The sequence below is a fragment of the Scyliorhinus canicula genome, chromosome 13, assembly GCF_902713615.1.
Source record: "Scyliorhinus canicula chromosome 13, sScyCan1.1, whole genome shotgun sequence".
NCBI lineage: Eukaryota > Metazoa > Chordata > Chondrichthyes > Carcharhiniformes > Scyliorhinidae > Scyliorhinus > Scyliorhinus canicula.
Window position 1 is genome coordinate 139515943 of NC_052158.1, and position 21992 is coordinate 139537934.

Here is a 21992-nt window from a genome sequence, read left to right on the forward strand (position 1 = left end):
CCGTTGGTTGGGGCCAATTTGTTTGTCCCTTCTGCCTGGGTGGGGAGCAGTGCCTTATCCGGATTGGGACTGGGCTGGTGCAATTTTGGTGGGGTGCCGGAGTTGGGATATTGTGGAAATTCCTGGAGTCAAACTTTCCTGAGCCATTTATGATAGCGCTGGGTTAGGCCAGACCTGCACTGTGGTCAGTAACCTGCTGTCCCTTAGGAGTAGGGGTGTCCTCTCTCAGGACCCCCATAGGGGAGGCTGGTGTGGCTGCATCTGGCAGCCAGGTGAAACATGCCTGTGGAATGGATCAAGGGTTATCCTTTTCTTTCCCCCCCCCGGGTAGGAGCGAGGTACCCCTGTGGTTCAGTTGGTAGGTTCTTGACCATTTTTGCTTGCCTTGGACAGTGGCCTGGGCAACTTTGTCACCTGAATAATTAGTTCTGATACCTCTTGTTCTTTTTCCTTGTCTTTTTCTTCCTTCTGATAGACGCTAGATTTGGGGCCCCTGTTGAGTCCTTCCCTGTTCCTGGTTTTCTCCTGAACACGAGTGAGAAGCTAAGATGGCAGGAGTGCCTTGGTACCATGGCCAAATGAGCAGGTCTTGAGAGGTGGGGTTTCCCTTTTCCTGGCTGCGCTCTCTTGGTTATCCTTCTTGGCCTTGTGCCTTATGGCTCCTCTGGTACCACCTGAGGGGATGTGCTGTTATTGATACGGTGGCTTGTTCTTCCCTTGGACCTGAGACCCGATGGGTGGGGTATGGGAGATAGGAGCTTGTTTTCTGTCTTCATGATGTTTAATCTCTTCTTAATTTCTTATGGGAGCCCCGCATGGTTTGAGGTGTGAAACCGGAGATTTTCTCGGTGACGTGGTACACGGCCCTCTCCTCATCGTCTTTAGCCAAATGATGGTTGCCTGATCTGGAAGGGAGTCTGATTGCATTGTGGGTGCCAGCGTAATCCTCCACAGCTCTGGGGTCCTCGAGGTACTTTCATTCCTCTGTTTTTTCTATTCTAAAGCTGTGGATATTATATGATGCAATCTGGTGTTGTTGTCTACATCCTGCTAGTTGCAGATTAATCTTGTATTCATGGGGGGAAATACGCTGGGGATTTTCTCCCCAACTAATCCCATTTTATTCATTCCTATGTTGGCAACGACCTCTGGACCTGTTCTGCATCGATACCCATGACATTTTTCTCTTTTTCCTTTGTTTTGATGTGACTATTGTGAAATAAAAACTTGAAAACTTCAATAAAAATAAATTTTTAAAAGAAGTTGATGAACTTCTTCAAAAGAAGAAATTTTGCGTTCTTTTTTTAAAAATAAATTTAGAGTGCCCAATTATTTTTTCCAATTAAGAGGCAATTTAGTGTGGCCAATCCACCTACTCTGCACATTTTTGGGTTGTGGGGGCGAAACCCACGCAGACACGGGGAGAATGTGCAAACTCCACACGGACAGTGACCCAGAGCCGGGATCGAACCTGGGACCTCAGCGCCGTGAGGCGGTTGTGCTAACCACTAGGCCACCGTGCTGCCCGAATTTTGCGTTCCTGCAGATGGAGAAATGGGGCTCCCTGCTGAACCCTCCAAGGCTAATCATAAAAGAGGATTAATGAAACGTGGGGCGGGATTTACCAAGCAACCGGCAGCGTGCTTTTTCTGGACCTGGGATTTCCCGCTGACCGGAAAGCCCGTGCGCCATCGGTGGGACCGGAATATCCTGCTGGCGTGAACAGCCGGTAAACTCTGCCCCTGGCGTACCCTCAACTCAAGCTCAACAATGTCTGAAACCTTTCATTTGCCGGTCTGACATTTACACTTCTGGTATCAGCAAACTTGCCAGTCTTCGAGGGGAGAGAGTTGATGAGTATGAGAGAAAACATGAGCGGATGCAAGTGACAGACTGAGTACAAGAGAGACACATGGGGTGGAAGAGGAAATGAGTTAGTGCAACTTTAGTAAATGAAGCATTTTGTGACGTTTGACAGATTTCCGAACGAGTATAGAATCCAAGCTCTTTCTCTTCAAATTAACACTGAAAGAAATGAGTTACTGCTCTGGCCTTCTGCGTTATCTAGCAAGTCAATCGAGAAAGCTGCAACCCTTCCGAAAATCAGAGTACATACCGAAGACATGCGATAATTCTCGAATTCCTGATAGGATCTAAGTAATCTTGTAATGTGAAATTGGCAAAGTCTTCAAATGATTAAGTAGGTCAGGTCTCTAAAAAGATGTGATGCTTGCTTTGCTACAAAAAGGGGAGAAAGCTGCACCAACAGCAAAATTCCAAAAAGGGGAGGAGCACAGGACTGCATAAAACGGAAATGAGAATGGAGAATGCTGCATAACTGGGACGGGGAACGCTACATAACTGGGATGGAGAACGCTACATAACTGGGATGGAGAACGCTACATAACTGGGATGGAGAACGCTACATAACTGGGATGGAGAACGCTACATAACTGGGATGGAGAACGCTACATAACTGGGATGGAGAACGCTACATAACTGGGATGGAGAACGCTACATAACTGGGATGGAGAACGCTACATAACTGGGATGGGAAATGCTGCATAACTGGGGTGGGAAATGCTGCATAACTGGGATGGAGAACGCTACATAACTGGGATGGGAAATGCTGCATAACTGGGATGGGGAAGGCTGCATAACTGGGATGGAGAACGCTACATAACTGGGATGGGAAATGCTGCATAACTGGGATGGGGAAGGCTGCATAACTGGGACAGGGAAAGCTGCATAACTGGGACAGGGAAAGCTGCATAACTGGGACGGGGAAGGCTGCATAACTGGGATGGAGAACGCTGCATAACTGGGATGGAGAACGCTACATAACTGGGATGGGAAATGCTGCATAACTGGGATGGGAAATGCTGCATAACTGGGATGGGAAATGCTGCATAACTGGGATGGGAAATGCTGCATAACTGGGATGGAGAACGCTACATAACTGGGATGGAGAACGCTACATAACTGGGATGGAGAACGCTACATAACTGGGATGGAGAACGCTACATAACTGGGATGGAGAACGCTACATAACTGGGATGGAGAACGCTACATAACTGGGATGGGAAATGCTGCATAACTGGGATGGAGAACGCTACATAACTGGGATGGGAAATGCTGCATAACTGGGACGGGGAAGGCTGCATAACTGGGATGGAGAACGCTACATAACTGGGATGGGAAATGCTGCATAACTGGGATGGGGAAGGCTGCATAACTGGGACAGGGAAAGCTGCATAACTGGGACAGGGAAAGCTGCATAACTGGGACGGGGAAGGCTGCATAACTGGGATGGAGAACGCTACATAACTGGGATGGGAAATGCTGCATAACTGGGATGGGAAATGCTGCATAACTGGGACAGGGAAAGCTGCATAACTGGGATGGGAAATGCTGCATAACTGGAGAGGTAAAGTTGCAGAAGAGGATGGGGAATATTGCCTGAAAAAGGAGCTGGAAATTGTGCTGCAGAAAAGGGGGTAGGTAAATGCTATATAAAAAGGACAAGGATATAAAAAGGTTGCAGAGAGGACTGAAAAAAATAGGATGTGGAAAGCCGCATAAACAGACCAGAGGCTGGTATTTTCTGCTCCTGTTTAGGTGGGAATGGCCCAGCTATGGGAGGGGAAACTATCGTGAGAAGGAGAAAGATGCGTTTCACGATGATGCCAACCCAAGAAGCTATTGCCCCCTCCCCATCAGATGGTGCTTCCCGCCCATGCACCAGTATCGACCCCTACGCAAAAAAAACATCCATCCACGGCGGCGAGATGTCAGAACGCCATGAGCGACGACTGATCTCAGAAGGCATGCACCTGGCGAGCAGACCTCCCAGGGAGCCCGGTTGAGAGTGCAGTGCTCAGGGGGAGAGGGACATACCAGGGTAGTGTCAGTCTGTTGCCAGGGTAGTGCCGGGGGGGGGGGGGGGGGGGACTATTTCCTGGCTTGCTAGCTATGCGACGAGGCAGCCTTTAAAAATAATGCCCAGACATTGAGTGTTTGAGCTGATGGCCTGGTGGGCCAATCATGGGTCGACAGGGGGAAGGGGGAAAGGAGAAGGAAAGGGACGGTGAGTTGCTGCAGTTGTGGGCCTGACCAAGTCTCCGTGTGACACATTGGGGCAGAATTTTACTATACTTTTTCAAGGTGTCAGGCTCAGACTGAAAACCGGCGTGCAGCTCCCCAGTTGCTCAGAGCAGTTTTCACTCCAGATAGTGAACCTCTTTAAAGAAACAAAAATGAGTGGCCGTGGTTTACACCGTCACTCTGGTGAGGCGTGGTCTGACAGAGCTGGTACTCGGCTCCAGAGGTTTGGGTACCATCTTTAAACGGGTCAAAATGAAGTGGAAACCCCCTCCCCCCCACCACCTCCCTGGATAATCACTGGGGGTTTCCGACCCCCCCCCCCCCAACAAAAGTATTGCCGAGGGTCCCTCCCCATATGCCTGCAAATTCCCCTGTCATTGCCTGGTTCCTCCCTTCCACCCACCATGGGGCTTCCACGAAGGTCAGCCCCTGGGTCTGTCTCCTGCCACACTGCCAATGTCAACCTGTGCCAAGAGAAAGTGCCAGGATAATGCCCGGGCATGACCCCCCCCCCCCCCCCCCCCCCCCCCGGTGGCTATACTGGTCTTTGCACCCCTGGAGGGATCCCCGAGACTAAATCTTGATTTTCTTTTTTTTTTAATAATAATATTTTTATTAAGGTATTTGAAAATTGTTACAACAGTAACAAAACCAATGACATCAACATGGTCAAATAAACATTTCCCCTCACCAGCCCAATCTTCACACACCTCAACCGTACAACAACAATCCGTCCCCCTTTGGAATACTGTATCTGCTGACATTTTTAATTTCCCCCGAGAAAGTCGACGAACGGCTGGGTGAACTCTAACTGTGACCCTCTTAAGGCAAACTTTATTTTCTCAAGACTGAGAAACCCAGCCATGTCACTAACCCAGGTCTCTACACTCGGGGGCTTCGAGTCCCTCTACATTAATAAGATCCGTCTCCGGGCTACCAGGGAGGCAAAGGCCAGGACGTCGGCCTCTTTCGCCCCCTGAACACCCGGCTCTTCCGACATCCAAAGATCGCTACCTCCGGACTCTGCACACCCCGTGTTTTTAGCACCGTGGACATTGCCTTAGCAAAACCCTGCCAAAACTCTCTAAGCTTCGGGCATGCCCAAAACATATGGACATGATTTGCTGGGCTTCCCACGCACCTCGCACACCTATCCTCTACCCCGAAAAACCCGCTCATCCTAGCCACTGTCATGTGTGCCCGGTGGACTACCTTGAATTGTATCAGGCTAAGCTGGCGCACGATGAGAAGGTATTAACCCCGCTTAGGGCATCTGCCCATAGACCCCGCCTCTATCTCTCCTCCTAGCCCATCCTCCCACTTGCTCCTCCATCGGGGTTTCCTCCGCCTCCGAAAGCTCCTGGTAAATATCCGATACCTTCCCCTCTCCCACCCAGGTGCTGGAAACTACTCTATCCAGTACCCCCGTGGCGGCAGCAGCTGAAAGGCCAGCACCTGTTTTCTCAGGAAGTCGCGCACCTGCAAATACTTAAAACCATTCCCTGCTGGCAATTTAAATTTATCCTCCAAAGCTTTCAAGCTGGGAAAGCTTCCATCTATAAATAGATCCCCCATCCTTCTAATTCCTGCCCTCTGTCAACTCCGGAACCCGCCATCTAGCCTACCCGGTACAAACCTGCGTTGTTATAAATTGGAGTCCAAATGGATGCTCCCTCCACTCTCTTATATCTCCTCCACTGCCCCCAGATCCTCAGTGCCGCTACCACGGGACTTGTGGAGTATCGGGCCGGCGAGAATGGCAGAGGTACCGTTACCAATGCTCCCAGACTGGTGTCTTTGCATGACGCCACCTCCATCCGCTCCCATGCCGACCCTCCCCCATTGCCCACTTCCTAATCATGGCTATATTAGCCACCCAGTAGTAATTGCAGAAGTTCGGCAGCGCCAACCCACCCTCCCCCCCGACTGCACTCCAGAAACACTTTCTTCACTAGCGGAGTTTTATTCGCCCACACAAAGCCCGAAATAACCTTATTCACCCGCTTGAAAAAAGCCTTAGGGATGAAGATGGGAGGCACTGAAAGACAAACAGAAATCTGGGGAGGACCGTCATTTTCATGGTCTGTACTCTCCCCACCAGTGATAGCGGGAGCATGTCCCATCTCCATTTGTTCTACCAACCGGGATAGGTTTGACTTGTGTAGTACCTCCCATTTCCAGGCCACCTGGATTCTCAGATATCGAAAGCTCTTCCCTACCATTCTAAGTGGAAGCTCTCCCAGTCTTTTCTCCTGCCCTCTTGCTTGGATCACAAACATCTTGCTTTTCCCCATGTTCAATTTATACCCTGGAAAATTGCCAAATTCCCCAAGATTCGCATTACTTCCCCTATCCCCTCCAATGGGTCTGAAATGTACAAGAGCAGGTCATCTGCGTAAAGCGAGGCCCGGTGCTCCAAACCCCCCCCCCCCCCCCCTCCCCCCCGAACCAGCCCTTTCCAGTTCCTAGAGGCTCTTAACGCCATGGCCAATGGCTGTATGGCCACAGCAAACAGTAAACAGTAACGGGGAGAGGGGGCACCCTTGCCTCGTTCAAAATACCCCGACCTCAGCCGGTTTGTACGCACACTCGCTACTGGTGCCTGATAGAGCAACCGCACCCAGTCAATAAAGCCCTCACCAAACCTAAATCTAAACCTTCCCAGCGCCTCCCACAGTTAATTGCACTCCACCCGATCAAAAGCCTTCTCCACATCCATCGCTACCACCACCTCTGCCTCCTCTCCTTCTGAGGGCATCATAATAACATTTAGAAGCCTTCAAATATTGGCCTCGAGTTGCCTGCACTTAAAAAATTCCATCTGGTCTTCCCCTATCACCCCTGGGACACAGTCCTCTATCCTTGTCGCCAGTATCTTAGCCAGCAGTTTGGCATCCACATTCAGTAGAGAAATCGGCCTGTGTGACCCGCATTGCTCCAGGTCCTTCTCCCGTTTCAGGATCAATGAAGTCGAGGCCTGCGACATTGTTGGGCAAGGACTCCCTTCTCTCTTGCTTCGTTACATGTCCTCACTAGCAGTAGGCTCAATATCTCGGAAAACGTCTTATAGAATTCCACCGGGTAGCCGTCAGGCCCCCGGGGCCTTGCCAGACTGCATGTCCTCCAGCCCCTTGTTTATTTCCTCAATCTCAATTGGGGCACCCAGCCCCTCCACCAGGTCCTCCTCCACCCGTGGGAACCTCAACTGATCCAGAAATTGCCTCATCCCCTCCATCCCAGCCAGTGGTTCTGACTCATATAATTTACTATAAAAGTCCTTAAACACCTTGTTCACCCCCGCTGGGTCCAGGACAGTATTACCGTCTCTACTCTTTACTTTACCCATTTCCCTGGCCGCCTCTCTTTTCCTGAGCTGGTGCGCCAACATTCTGCTTGCCTTTTTCCCCGTACTCATAGATCGCCCCTCTTGCCTTCCCCAACTGTTCCATTGCTTTCCCTGTGGTCAACAGCCCAAACTCCACCTGTAACTTCCTCCGCTCCCTCAGTAGCCCCAGGGTCTCCGAGTATCTCCTGTCCACCTGGAGTATCTCCTCCACTCTACCCCTCTCAGCCGGTTTCACCTTTTCTCTGTGGGCCCGTATCGAGATTAATTTCCCTCTGACAACAGCCTTCAAAGCTTCCCAGACCATCGCTGCAGAGACCTCCCCATTTGGTTCCAGGTAGTTCTGGGTGGACTTGTTAACCCGCCCACAGACTGTGTCGTCCGCTAGCAACCCCACATCCAGTCTCCACAGCGGGCATTGCCCTCTCTCCACACTAACCCATAGATCCACCCAGTGCGGGACATGATCCAACACTGCAATTGCCGAGTACTCAGTATCCACCACCTTTGGTATTAGCGCCCTGCTCAGAACAAAAAAGTCGATGCGAGAGTATACCTTGTGGACATGTGAAAAAAAGGAAAACTCCTTTGCCCTTTGCCGTGCAAACCTCCATGGGTCTACTCCCCCCGTCTGTTCCATAAAACCCTTCAATTCCTTTCCCGCAGCCAGCCTCCTCCCTGTCCTGGATTGTGATCGGTCCAATTCCGGATCAATGTGTTGAAGTCCCCTCCCATGATTAGGTTATGTGACTCTAAGTCTGGGATCTTACCTAACACCCGCCTCATAAATTCCACATCGTCCCAATTTGGCGCATGTATGTTCAAAGTACCACGTGCACCCTCTCCAGCTTCCCACTCACCATTATGTACCTACCTCCCTTGTCTGACACGATTCTCCCTGCCTCAAATGGCACTCGTTTGCTGATCAAGATCGCTACCCCCGGTCATTGAGTCAGTCCTGAGTGGAACATTCGGCTAACCCATCCCTTCCTCAATCTCATCTGGTCTGTAGCCTTCACATGTGTCTCTTGTAGCATTGCCACGCCCATCTTCAGCTTCCTCCAATGCGCGAACATGCGAGCCCTCTTGACTGACCCATTCAGTTCTCTCATGTTCCATGTGATCAGCCTGGACGGGGGGCTTCCAACTCCACCCTGCTGACTAGCCATCACCCTTTTTAGGCCAGCCTGGAGCTTGCGCCCTCCGCTTCCTCGAGTCACCACTCGGGCTTTCGCCATTCCCGACATCCCATTTTTCCCCTATTAACAGTTCCTCCCCTGTCAGCAAAGCAGCTCCCCACCCCCTCCCCCACCCCCAGCAACAACACTAAAAATCCAAACCCCCGAGTCAAGCTCCAGCTTCACACCTGTCCACCCCCCACTGCGCTTCCGAGAGTCAGCTGACCCATGCTGATTCAGTAGCTCCAGCCCCAGGCACCAAGCAGTCTGTCTCCCTATTGTACTCTCCTCTCCTTCACATGAATAAACATTTTAAAAGCATCACATTCCCCTGTAAACAAACAACAGAAAAAAAACAGTGAAGAAACAATCACTTTAGAAAAGTAGTCACCCAAAAAGCAGAACTAAATTCAAAGCCCATCACCCCCTCCAACAAGGTTCCTGCAAGACAGATAAACCTTTAACCATCCACACAGCCCATTATTTCACATAGCGCGACTTAAATTGATACAATCCAGCACCACAAATCGCTGCGACAGTACTTCTCCAAGGCTCAAGTGTCTTTTAATTCGCCTCCAGCTGCATTTCTTGAATAAAGGTCCATACTTCGTCTGCCGTTTCAAAGTAGAAGTCCCGTTCCTCATGTGTGACCCACAGACGGGCTGGGTACAACATCCCGAACTTCACTCCCTTCTTAAAGAGGGTTGTTTTTGCCCGATTGAACCCAGCTTGCCTCTTGGCCAGATCCGCTCCCAGGTCCTGATAAATGCACAACTCACAGTTCTCCCACTTGCTGCTCCGTTCTTTCTTGGCCCACCGCAAAACGTGTTCCTTGTCCATGAAACAGTGAAAACGTACCACCATGGCCCTTGGCGGCTCTTTCGCTTTGTGCTTCCTCGCGAGGGCTCTGTGCGCTCTGTCCAATTCCTGGGGCCGAAGGAACGCCCCAGCCCCCATCAACTTCTCCAACATATCCGTCACATAGGCCCTCGCATCCGATCCCTCACTACCTTCAGGGAGGCCAACAATTCTGAGATTCTGCCTCCTGGACCTATTCTCAAGTCCTCCAGCTTCTCCTGCATTCTTTTCTGGCGGTCGTTCATCATCCCCACCTTGCTTTCCAACACGGTTATATACTCCTCGTGCTCGGACAACTTTTGTTCGACCTCCTGGATTGCTCACCCGTGGGTTTCCTGATTCTGAACCACTTGATCAATCGAAGCCTTAATCGGATCCAGCATGTCCTTCTTCAGCGTGGCGAAGCAATCCTCAAAAAACGTCACCAGCTGCTCCGTCGACCACTATGTCATCTCCCCGCAGCCCTTGCCCTCCGCCATGCTGTCCCGTGTTCCCAGCTATGCTTGCATCTCCCTTATAGGACTTTGTCGTCTCACACGGCCATTTCTGGTCCAATTCTCCATCCACCAGAAGGGAATTTCTCCTTACTGTCTTACTCTTCACTGCTTTATCCCATAAAATCCGAAAAAATACAGGGTAAAAAGATCCAAAGGTCAGTTACAGGCGGGAGCTATCAAATGTGCGACTTATCCCTCCATGGCCGCCACCGGAAGTCCCTGAATCTTTGTCTTCAACAGCAGCTGTAAATCTCGCTGACGTGGCAGCACATTGCCGAGGTTTGAATATTCAGTGAGGGGGTCATGTGGAGGGTGGCGGTGGGGCTGGGTAACCATATTAACATTTCTTCATTACATTAAAATATGGTTCCCACCGTTTGTGGGCGTGAACCTTGTGATGTTGCCGGTGAGTTGCAGGGAAAATCGGAAAAGGTGATCTCTCCGGAGAGAATAGTGTTTCCCAGTTCTCTCTGGATTTTCAGCATGGTCGCCATTCTCCCTGGCAGTGAACACAGGCTGAAAGCCACCCCCAACATCTATAAAGTTGCTCCATCAATGGGCTCCGTGGACTCCAGTTAATGTCCGCTGGACGGCATGTTTAGTGGGGTGTTTGTCACTGGCTGCAGCGCTGAGAAAGATCCCACTATTCAACAGTCAGTTTCCTTTGGCCTCGGGGAGTTTCTCCTCACCAAGGCAGCACTCAGAGGGAATTCCTGCTGGGGACCTGAAGCTCGCCAACAAGAAAGGCACCTCGAGGGCGGCACAGCGGCAAGCACTTGTTGCCTCACGCTGCCGAGAACCCGGGTTCAATCCCGGCCCTGGGTTACTGTGCCTGTGGAGTTTGCACATTCTCCCTGTATCTGCCTGGGCCTCACCCCCATAACTCCAAAAAAATGTGTGACGTAGGTGGTTTGGCCACGCTAAATTGCCCCTTAATTAGAAAAAAGAATTGGGTACTCTAAATGTATCATTTTAAAAAAAGGAATGGTGCCTCGCAGATCGTGGCGCTATTTTGGAAGGCTGCCCCGATTTCACCCCCCCCCCCCCCCCCCCCCCCCCCCCGGTCAGGCACTTCACACCTATTTGATTCCCCCCCTCCCCCCCCACAGCCTTGGGAAGACTCCTGGGAACACCCCTCCCCCCTCAAACTGGCAAGGCCTACTCCATCCCAAGGCCGACCCCAAGCAGTGCCACCCAGACATCCTAATAGTGTCAGGGTGGCAGTAACAAGGTATCAGGCTGGCAGTAATAAGGTGCCCAGGGGGAGTGCCAGAGTGCTAACTTGTTCCGTCCCCGACCACGCAGGCATCTCGAATGGCCACGCTTCTGGAGATCATTTCTAAACAGCGCCCTGGCGAGGTCTCCCAGGGTGAATCCGGCGTCCAGGTATTTAAATGAGCTGCAAGATCACACAGTGGGTGGAGCGGGTTCGGCGATGCCAGCGAGGCTTCGGGCCCAACGCGGAGGCCAATTTGAGGCTTGCCTGCGATTCACCCATTGTGTCCGGATCCGCGCCCGGGGGGGGGGTCTCTGAATTGTGCCCAATATCTGGGAAGAGCTGGTAGGTTGTCAATGTGTACAAAGGATGTGTATTTGCAGCTGAAAGCTTTTCCTAAACCCATCACCTCACCACGTTGATGAATCTCACATTATGCAAGTGAAGAGAAACATTCCGGGATGAGGTACAATTAAAAAATACAGGTTCAGAACATGGAAGCAGCATTGGAAATTACATCATCCAGAATGAAGCTGGTATGAAGTATCTCTCTAAAGGAAGCTACTATTATGGTATGATAGAACATTTGTTACCATTCAGAATGCAGGGGTTATTGGGATGTCAGGATGAATTTGGTTTAGGGTACAATAATATAGGGCAGTGACAAATGAAAAGTTGCTTATTTCTTGATTTAAGCTGAATTGAGCCTGGCGCCGAGAATATTGCCGGTCCCAGTAGAGAAGAAGGAGAAGCCGCATCATTTTAATCTCTGGCTAACACTGATAATAGGAGACTATGAGCCAAAAGACAAAATAGACAACGGACAAATAAGTGGGAATTTGCATAAAAGACTCTCGACATAGTCTTTCACAAACATGAAAAAAACAATGCTGATCTTTTGAGCAAAAATGTACGAATGACAATGTGATAAAATACCACCAATATCAGTTTTTTTAAAAAGGTCTAAGTAATGCGCAGCATCCTTCCCTCAAAGACTACCAAATATAGGTCATTTATTTCATTGTGGGATCTTGTTGCACACAAAGGGTTGCAGTGTCTTCCTGCATAACAACAAACCCTTTTAAAAATAAATAAGTACTTTAGGACTTTTTCAACAGAAAGTTCCTTCTCAACTTTCTTTTTAAGAAGTGCAGCGGCAAAAAAAAGTGTTGGGGCGACACGGTGGTTGGCACCGCTGCCTCACAACGCCTGAGACCCGGGTTCAATTCCAACGTAGGGTGACTGTGTGGAGTTTGCACGTTCTCCCCGTGTCTGCATGAATTTCCACCGGGTGCTACGGTTTCCTCCCACGGTCCAAAGATGTGCAGGTTAGGTGGATTGGTCACGCTAAGATTGCCCAATAGGTTAGCTGGGGTTACGGGGATAGGGGCCTAGGTGGGGTGCTCTACTGGAGCTAGGGCCGGTGCAGACCCGTATGGCCGAATGGCCTCCTTCTGCACTGTAGGGATTCTATGATTCTATTCTATTCTATGATTGTTTAGCCAGGCTGAAATTTGGATTGTACGCAATCCATACAGGAAAAGAAACATATCTACAAAGTTCCCTCACTTCAGTTTTGCATGACAGCTAAATAAAAAGCAAACTGCATGAAGTCATCACAAAAATACTAATCCTTTAGGAAGATCATGTGGGAGGAACGGCATGATAATTACATTTTCTCTTTCATCTTTCAAGACTTACAGAAATGTGACTGTCATGTTAAGGAGTCAGGGCTGTCCCTCACTGACTCATGAGTGGAATTGATTTAAGGGAAAAAAAATATCAAGGAGGAAAGGGAGACATTTCTGCGGAGACCGCTATCTGACCTAGAGGGAATACGAGCTGCAGTAACACAATCACCCATTCATTTGCCTGGGATAAACATTGGTCAGCATATCGCGTAGAACTCTCCTGCTCTTCTTTGAAATAATGCCATGGAACGTTTCTGTCCATCTGAGAGGGAAGATGGGGCTTCGATATCTCATCCGCAAGATGCCAATTGCACTTTTAAGTAGTATTAGGGTCACTAAATTTCAAAAACAATTGTAGCTCCGTGTCACACGATAGGAGGAACTTTGTTTTACATTATTGTGCTATGCCACAAAGGAGTAATAATAGGATTAACTTCCTGCAAGAAGATGACAGTCTTTCAGGCAAAGAATACTCCATTTCATAGTTATAAAATAAAGAAAGCTTTAAGAGTATCCATCACGCTTTCAATGACAAGGTATTGTATAAAACACCAATGGATGAATCGTAATTAAAAATCCTTCAGACAAAAACATACACAATAGAAAATAAAGTCGGTCACTTCCCTTTTACTGACATTGACTGAATCTGGCATCCTCCCAAGGAAAGAACCAAAGGATTTGCCAGTCTGGAGCGACTTCCTATGTAAGTAATTAGCCTGTAAGTGGCCTCCAGTAGATGCTATTTAGAGCACTTCAACACAAAGAGTAGCTGAGCAGTGGCCTTAAAGGAACAGGTCAAGTTGACAGCTAACCTTACAACATCCTCCAGTCCCTGAAATAGCCAAAAGCAATGCCACAGTAAAAGTGCTAATACTGCAAAAAAGTCCCTTTTGAGTGAACTTTTTTCTGTACCTTGCATGCCATACATTATTTTATCGAACTATACCTTAATTTACATGTGTGTACTTAACGTGCCCAAAGCTTAGGCCGGAAGTTTTCACGCGATCAGAAAACACAATTTCTTTATTTCATTGGTGGAATCACTCGAGGGAGATGAGGGAGCTGTACCGTTCAAATTGTTTTGGCACAAGTTAATTCCCTTTCTGTCTCAGACTTCAGAACTGTTCCTGAGGTCCCCATCAATTCTCTAAGCCACTGCTACTGTCTTTGAGTGCCTCGGCTGTACTTGTTAAAGACTAATTGGTTTGATCTACTAGTCATTATTGAGACTTAGTCAAAAAGGGATCAAGATTGGGAACTAAACCTTCCAGGCTGCTTAAAATAAAAAGGAAAGGCTGTCCTAATAATAAGAGCTGAGAAACAGCAAGGGGCAAAAAGCATTGGCGTGAGTAACTTCTTGGCCCCCTAACAGTATTTTGAGTGTAGACAGGGTATAAATCGGGAAATATGAGGCACATATAATCGGGTAATACAGTAATTATTCAGGACTTTAGTCTTCTTAAAGACTGAGCAAATTAATTTTCAGTAATAGGGTGGAGAACGATTTTATGGATAGCATACAAGATAGTTTTCAAGATCAATATGACAAGGAGTTAATAGAGAGAAAGTTAACTTGGATCCAACAAGGCAATGAGAAAGAGTTCATTAATAATCTCTTGCTCTAGGGAAGTGTGATCATAATATGAGAGACTTTCATCTTAAAAGTGATTTGATTAAGTCTGTAAATAGGGGGTTCGATTCAACTAATTGGGAACAAAGTCCCATAGCGAGTGTGTTTAGCCGGGTGTTTGCCGGAGTTCGCAGCACCGAGAAACACATGGCTATTCAACGTGACTTGCGTTGTACAAGGGGCCTCAACGGGGAACGTGCGGCCGTGGCCCCACATAGCCCCATTTTGTACTGTTCCACTCGATGGAACTCCCCAGTGTGGCGGGAGACAGGATGCTATTTTTAAATGGTGACGGTCTCCCCCACCCCCCCATGCAGGCACCCCAACCTGATCACGCGCGCACTCGAAAAATGTCAGCTTGGTACCATGGCAGTGCCAACCTGGTAGTGCCCATGGCAGCTGGCAGTGTCAACTGGGCAAATTGGCAGTGCAAGGCTGACACCAGGTGGCAGTGTAAGGGTGTTCAGGTGGCATCAGCAGAGCCAGGGCACCATCTTACCCAAGGTGCATCCACTGGGAAACCCCCGCGAGTTCCGTTCCGTCCCCCAGTGCTGAACAGCACTCGTCCGAGGTTTCTGAGGCAAAGTGGATGAATCCCAAAGCCTTGGGTACCCCGGGAATCTGCACATTAAAGTAAGACTAACTGTCTCGCTCTAATATACAGGTTTGCCAAAAAGTGACCCTGCCCACAATGGGTGGGATTTACATCGCAGCGTCTCTCTCTCTCTCTCGAGATCATGTTGGATATTGCGAGGCATTGCGAGCCAGGTAGATCCCGGGGGCCGGGTCTCCCAGCTTTTATCGCCCACGCTGCACTGCGCCGCGCCGCTTTTCAGGTGGAGCATGATCATTGGACTTAAATCTAATCAGGGTCTTAAATCTAAACAAAGGAAACTACATAGTTATGCAGGACTAATTGCCGAAAGTCGATTGGGAAACTGCATTAAAATATATGATAGTGGGCCAACAATGGCTAGTACAGTTAAACATTGAAATAAATAATTGTAAGCCTGAGAATTGGAAGGATTTCAGAATTCAGCAAAGGAGGACCAAGAGATTGAAAAGGGAAAATGAGAATAGGCTAGCAAGAGACATAAAAACAGTTTGCAAAGCGTTCTATAAGTATGTAAATAGAAGGAGAAGAGTGAAAGCAGATGTCACCCCATTAAAGACAGAGACTGGTAAAATTATAATGCAGAATAAGAAAATAGCAGAGACATTAAACATGTACTTTGCAGCTGTCTTCGTAGCAGGAGGCAAAAAAAACCATTCTGGAAATAATGGGTAATCGAGGGACTGACAAGAATGAGGAACTTAAGAAATCAGCATTGGGAAAGTAGTGGCACTGGAGAAATTACTGAAATTAAGTGGCAACAAATCTGCTGGACCTGATAACATGCATACAAGGGCATCCAGACGTAGTGAATGCATTGGTTCTGATCTTCCAAAATTCCTTAGATTTCTGAACAATTCACAAGGATTGAAAGATAGCAAAAATAGCTCTCCTGTTAAAGAAAGGAGGAGGGGAGAAAAAGGAGAGATATAGGTAAGTTAGCCGAACTAAGTGGGCAAAAGCTAGAATCTATTATTGGGAACAGGGTAGCACTTACAAAATCAGAATATAATCGGGGAGTCAACACGGCTTTGCGAAAAGGAGACAAGTTTGACAAATGGGTGTGGCGCACTTGGATATTCAGAAAGCATTCAATAAGGTGCCAAACAAGAGGGTATTACACAAAATTAGGACTCTAGATTGGGGTAATATATTAATATGGATTGAGGATTGCTTAGTGGATAGGAAACAGAGAGTAGGAATAAACAGGACACTTTCGGGTTGACAGGCTGTCAGTGGGTGGGTTTCACACAGATCAGTACTTGGGCCTCGGCTCTTTACAATCGATACGATACGTTTTCTGACGATGCAAAGTTAGGTGGGAGAGTGAGCTGTAAGGAGGATGCAAAGAAACCTCAGAGATATATCGGGCCGAATTTAATGGAAACATTTCTATAATTATTTAATAATAATAATCTTTATTGTCACAAGCAAGCTTACATTAACATTGCAATGAAGTTTCTGTGAAATACCCTTGTGGCGGGTTTTGCAGGGAGTTTCCCACTGACTCTGCCGGCGAGTTCCCCGCTGCTATCAAGCAACAGTTTTTGGGGTCCTGGGGATGTTTCTCACTGGTTTGGCCGCATAGAGGACGGGATTCTTCAGCCGCGCCGACCAGGCGACTGGAGAAATCCACCCGAGGCCAATAGACCTTTCCATTGACCATGTCTCGCATGTGTCACTCTGGCACCCGGGCACCTGTGCACTGCGACCCTGGCAGTGCTCCTGCCAGCTTGGCAATGTCACCTGGCCATTGTGGCAGTACCAAGGTGCCAGCTGGGCATTGTCAAGGTACCTGCGTTCCAAGGGGAGAGCCAGGGAGCCACCCTCACACTATTCCTGGCCACCATCCGATGGACCGGGAGATCCTCCGGGTGCCATTCCGTCTGGTCTACGTTTGTGGGCCGGTACTGAACGACATCCGGCTGGAGCCTCACTGGGGGCGCTGGTAGATCCCCGGAGGCCGATAGGTCCCGGGCAATCTTGCCTAAGTAGGTTTAAAACCTCTGATGGGATCTACCGGTTGCGTTGTAGATCGAGTGAGAGTGCAACGCAGCCGGTAGATCGTGCTCATCGACAGGTTGAGTGAGGGAGCAACAACATGGCACTCAGAAAACAATCTGATCTCGCTGAATGGCCAAGCATGCTTGAAGGGCCAAGTGACATACTCAATTTCCTGCTTCTTGTTTTCTAAGGAAAGATGGCATATATTTTGCACTTTCCTTGGGTCCCGATTGTTTCAGTTTGTTTTCTGCAGCTTTCTACATTTCAGTATATTCCAAATAAATTTCAGTATAAGTTAATGTTGGCAAGAACTGCACAGTCAGATCAAGTGAATTCCAACCCTATTAATCATATGCAATAGTCAAGGGTTCGAGAACGAGATCTAGATATAACGAGGTGGAAGTCATTTAAAACACAAAAAAGCAAAACATATTCCTTTTGACACAGTTGATTGTGTGAATCTACTACTGCGCCATGTCAACATTTAAGAATGGGTTAGATAGCTAGTTGAAGGAAAGGGCAATAAAGGACTCCTGTTCATGTGGAGTGTAAGTGCCAACCCGGTCTTCCTGGGTTAAATGACTTCTTTCCATGTTGCAATTTCTACATAACCTAGTATTCAACAAAACAGTGACAAAGCAGCTTGTAACCACAATTTCAAAGAGAACTGAAAGAGATTAGAAAGGTTTTTGCACAGAAAATAATTAGAACATGGAAAATACTGTCCAAACAATTGTTTCTGTACATTCTACAATTCTATTAATACTGTAAAAGCTTTTCATTTGACATTTCCCCATGTTCTTTGCAATACAATGGATAGATTTTAATAAGTATACAAACAATACACCAGTTAGTGCAATATAAATCGATCAGCCCTTATTTTAAAAATAAGCAAGGACTAACAATAAAACGTAACAAGATTATTTCCTTCCAGTAACTTGACCCACTTATTAGCTTCCCCTCAGTTGTGTTAGAATTTAAAAAGTTCCTTGTTTACACCCTTCCGTGAATCACATGGCCAGATTATTCTGCAGTCATGATATCAACTTACTATTAATTGTTATAATCAATGTTTTTATATGATGCATTTTATATCTGTGTATTAAAATAAATGTAAGAGTGCAAGTTCAAGGCTGTATTTGAACTTTGTTTTTTGTTCTCAAACATTGGCTGGAACTTTCCGGCTGTTCACACCGGCGGGATCTTCCCGCCAATGGTACCCCCATCGGCAGTTTCCCTGTGGCGAGGGGCGCATTTAACGGGAAACCCCGTTGACAACAGTGGGATAGGTCCCGCTGCCGGCCAATGGCGGCCTGCCTCTCACCACCACGAAACACAGGTCAGGTTGCACGGTAAATCCTGCCCATTGTCTCATCCATTATGGTAACTTCAAGCTTGATTTCCCTGCTGGGAATCTACAATGGTCTGCTCAGTCCATTAGAAAAATACTTCTTCTTTGTTTTTCTTCGTTTCCCTTGCCTACTTTCGGTAAGACTCCACCTTGTGGATCACCTGAAACAACTTGGATGTGCTCGTGAATTCATCATGTGATTGTAGTTTATTTCTGATTGGTCCAGTAGAGTACTTGTCGATGACTAGAAGAGGTCTCGTCTCAATCATGGAACCACTGAAATTTACAGCAGGAAAGGAGGCTATTGCTCCATTGTATCCAGGGATTGTTTAAAATTATGGCTGTTACACTACATGGTTAAAAATGGCTTGTCTGCAGGGCAGCAGGAATATTGGCTGTTTTAATTCTGCCAATGGAAATATGTAATTAAGGAACTCTGCTTCCTAAAATTACAGACAATTAATAATTAGTCCTTGGAGGTTTTCAGAAACCATGCTTTGATTCATTTAGGGCTTCTGTGTTTCCAAATCCTGGCAAAACTTTGCTGTCAAGACCCAGTGATCACTAACCTGATACGAAGCCAGGCAAGCATCTGTGTGGTGCCCCCTCCAAACACCCAGACCGTGAAGAACACAATCAGCAGGGTTGTGGTGAACATCATCTGTTTGGGTTTTGAGTCGGTGTCCCGAATTGCCAGGGCAAACGCAATGGCACCTCGCAGGCCTTGGGAAACAAATGGTCCAATTATTACATTAATACACAAGACGCAGATCCACGAAGGGGCAGCAGTAAGTGATTAGGTTTGAAAATTGCTAGAAATAAGTGGAGCATCATTTTCAGTCACAGATGTTCACAGCCAACACATCCCTAACTGGTTTATATTTTTATATTGTTTGATCTGTTGACAAGCAAGCAAAGCTGACGTTTGCTGTCCAGCAATCAAAAGCTCAAGCCAGCTCAGCCATAAAGGTAGGGGATGAGTTGTGATGAGAACCAAAAGTGCTCTCAATTTAGCATGAATTCAGAACATTTCGAAATGAATATCCACAATTTCCCTTCAAATTAATCACACATGTGGCAAAATAAAATAGCGTCCGTGTGCATTTTAATGTTCAACAAGTGAAGCTGGAAAGTGGACATCTGTGTCTACGGTCTCAGAAACAAAGGTCGTCAATGATTTGTACTCGTGTGCGTGTTGCAACAGGGAAGGGGATTATAAATGGAGATTCACCATCCAGTGGAGAGCAGAAATAACTTGACCACCTCCTCGGCTGTCTGATCTGCTATGGAAGAGGGAAGGTAGAAGAAAGAAAATGATCAATATGCATTTGAACTCTATTAAATCCACTGGTGGGTGAACAACTGGATAGTCTTCCTGGGGGCTGGTTTGCTGGTGGGATCTTTACTCATCTATTGTTCCATTCGAAGGGGTCCATGGTGCTGCGCATAATTAAAATATCTCATACTCTTAGTTAGCCAATGCAGGCCTGGATTTATTCACAGTGGTCAGTACATAATTGCGACTGCTGATTTTTCAAAAAGCTGAAATTTGACTAGTTCTTAAAATAATAGATGAATGCCAAAGGAGCCAAATTCTCCCACCTTCCGTTAGTCCAAGCAGGCCACTGACAAAAGAAAGTTTTGTTTAAAGCACATGTGGCTGCTGATCTGGGCCGGGATTCTCCCCTACCCGGCGGGGCAGGGGGGTCCCAGCGTAGCGGTGTGGCGCCAACCACTCCGGTGTCGGGCCTCCCCAAAGGTGCGGCGCCAAAACCGGCGCATGCGCGGTGGAGGTCTCTTCCGCCTCCACCATGATGGAGGCCGTGGCGGCGGCGGAAGAAAAAGAGTGCCCTCACGGCACAGGCCTGCCCGCCGATCGATGGGCCCTGATCGCGGGCCAGGCCACCGTGGGAACGCCCCCCGGGTCCGGTCGCCCCCCCCCCCAGGGGGCCCGCTCGCGCCGCCAATCCCGCCGCCACCAGAGGTGCTTGAAACTACGTCGGCGGGAGTGGCCTCTCAGCGGCGGGGCTTCGGCCCATCGCGGGCCAGAGAATCGCCGCAGGGGGTACGCCGACCAGCGCGGTGCGATTCCCGCCCCCGCCAATTCCCGGATGGCGGAGAATTCCGGCCACGGCGGGGGCGGGATTTACTTTTCATAGAATTTACAGTGCAGAAGGAGGCCATTCAGCCATCAAGTCTGCACCGGCTCTTGGAAAGAGCACCCTACCCAAAGTCAACACCTCCACCCTATCCCCATAACTCAGTAACCCACCCAACACTAAGGGTAATTTTGGACACTGAGGGCAATTTATCATGGACAATCCACCTAACTTGCACATCTTTAGACTGTGGGAGGAAACCGGAGCACCCGGAGGAAACCCACGCACACACGGGCCGGCCCCGGGCGATTCTCCGACCCTGCGGGGGGGTCGGTGAATTTCGCCCCTGATGAGTCATCAGCTCTTAAAAGGGCTGATGATCATCATCAAGGGTAAGGTGCAGTGCTGGAAAGAAGGGACATATTACTCACAATGGCACATTTGGTGCAATATGTGAACATCAGCACTTGATTCTGAAGAGTTGGTAGACCTGACACAGAGCAGTCCACAGTGGTCAGGACTGCTGCCTCTCAGTGCCCGGATTTAATTCCGGCCTTGGGTGACTGTCTATGTGGAGTTTGCACGTTCTCCCCTTGTCCTACTGGGTTTCCTCCGGGTGCTCCGTCTTCCTCCCACAGTCCAAAGATGTGCAGGTTAGGTGGATTGTCCATGATAAATTGCCCTCAGTGTCCAAAAGGTTAGGTGAAGTTACTGGGATAGGGTGGGGGCATGGGCCGAGGCAGGGTGCTCCTTCGGAGGGTTGGTGAAGCCTTGATGGGCTGAGTGGCCTCCTTCTGTACTGTAGTTATTCTATTCTACGATTGAGGGAACAGGTTGAAGACCAGCCCTCAGTGAGAGCACAGGTTTCAAGCTGCACAGAAGGAGGCAAATGAATGCAGCCCTTCATAATTTTGCTGCAAGTTTAAAATGCAATCACACTTGACCAGACTATGCTCTCCTCTGGGGAATGGAGAATCCAAAGGGGAAGCAGAATAAAAATATTCCAAGAGAAATGGAATAAGTACCTACAGTTTATTTTTTTAAAAGCACAAAGGACATCCATTTACTTGTTGGCATCAGAATGAATGTGGAATCATTTCCTCACTTTTGCACACATTTTATCACAATGGAAAGATTACAACAGAAGCAATAACACGTCTGTCTCTTTACTGATGCTGACTACCTTTTCATGCACCTCCAGCCTTTTCTCTTTCTGTTTCAGAACTGTAGCTTCTACAGTTTTCTGCTTTTAATTTCACAAAGCAGAAAATTCCCATTTAGTACGTGATATGGCATGATTGGCTGCAAGGTAACTAATTATTCAGCTTCAGGTCTTGCATTGCAAGGGAAAAGTTAGACACTTCCTCAGTAGGAAACAGAGGGAATCCTGTGGGCAAGCCACCAGAGT

The 21992-nt window shown here is 48.1% G+C and overlaps 1 protein-coding gene across 2 annotated transcripts in view; it reads right to left on the reverse strand.

The window, feature by feature from the left end:
• Window positions 1-21992, reverse strand: part of LOC119975725 (sodium/hydrogen exchanger 9-like) — a 455770-nt gene that overhangs the window by 178921 nt on the left and 254857 nt on the right. For both annotated transcript variants that reach the window (XM_038815548.1, XM_038815549.1), the window contains exon 12: window positions 19055-19208. In XM_038815548.1, coding sequence (XP_038671476.1) covers window positions 19055-19208 — 154 coding nt within the window. The remainder of the gene's footprint in view (window positions 1-19054; window positions 19209-21992) is intronic.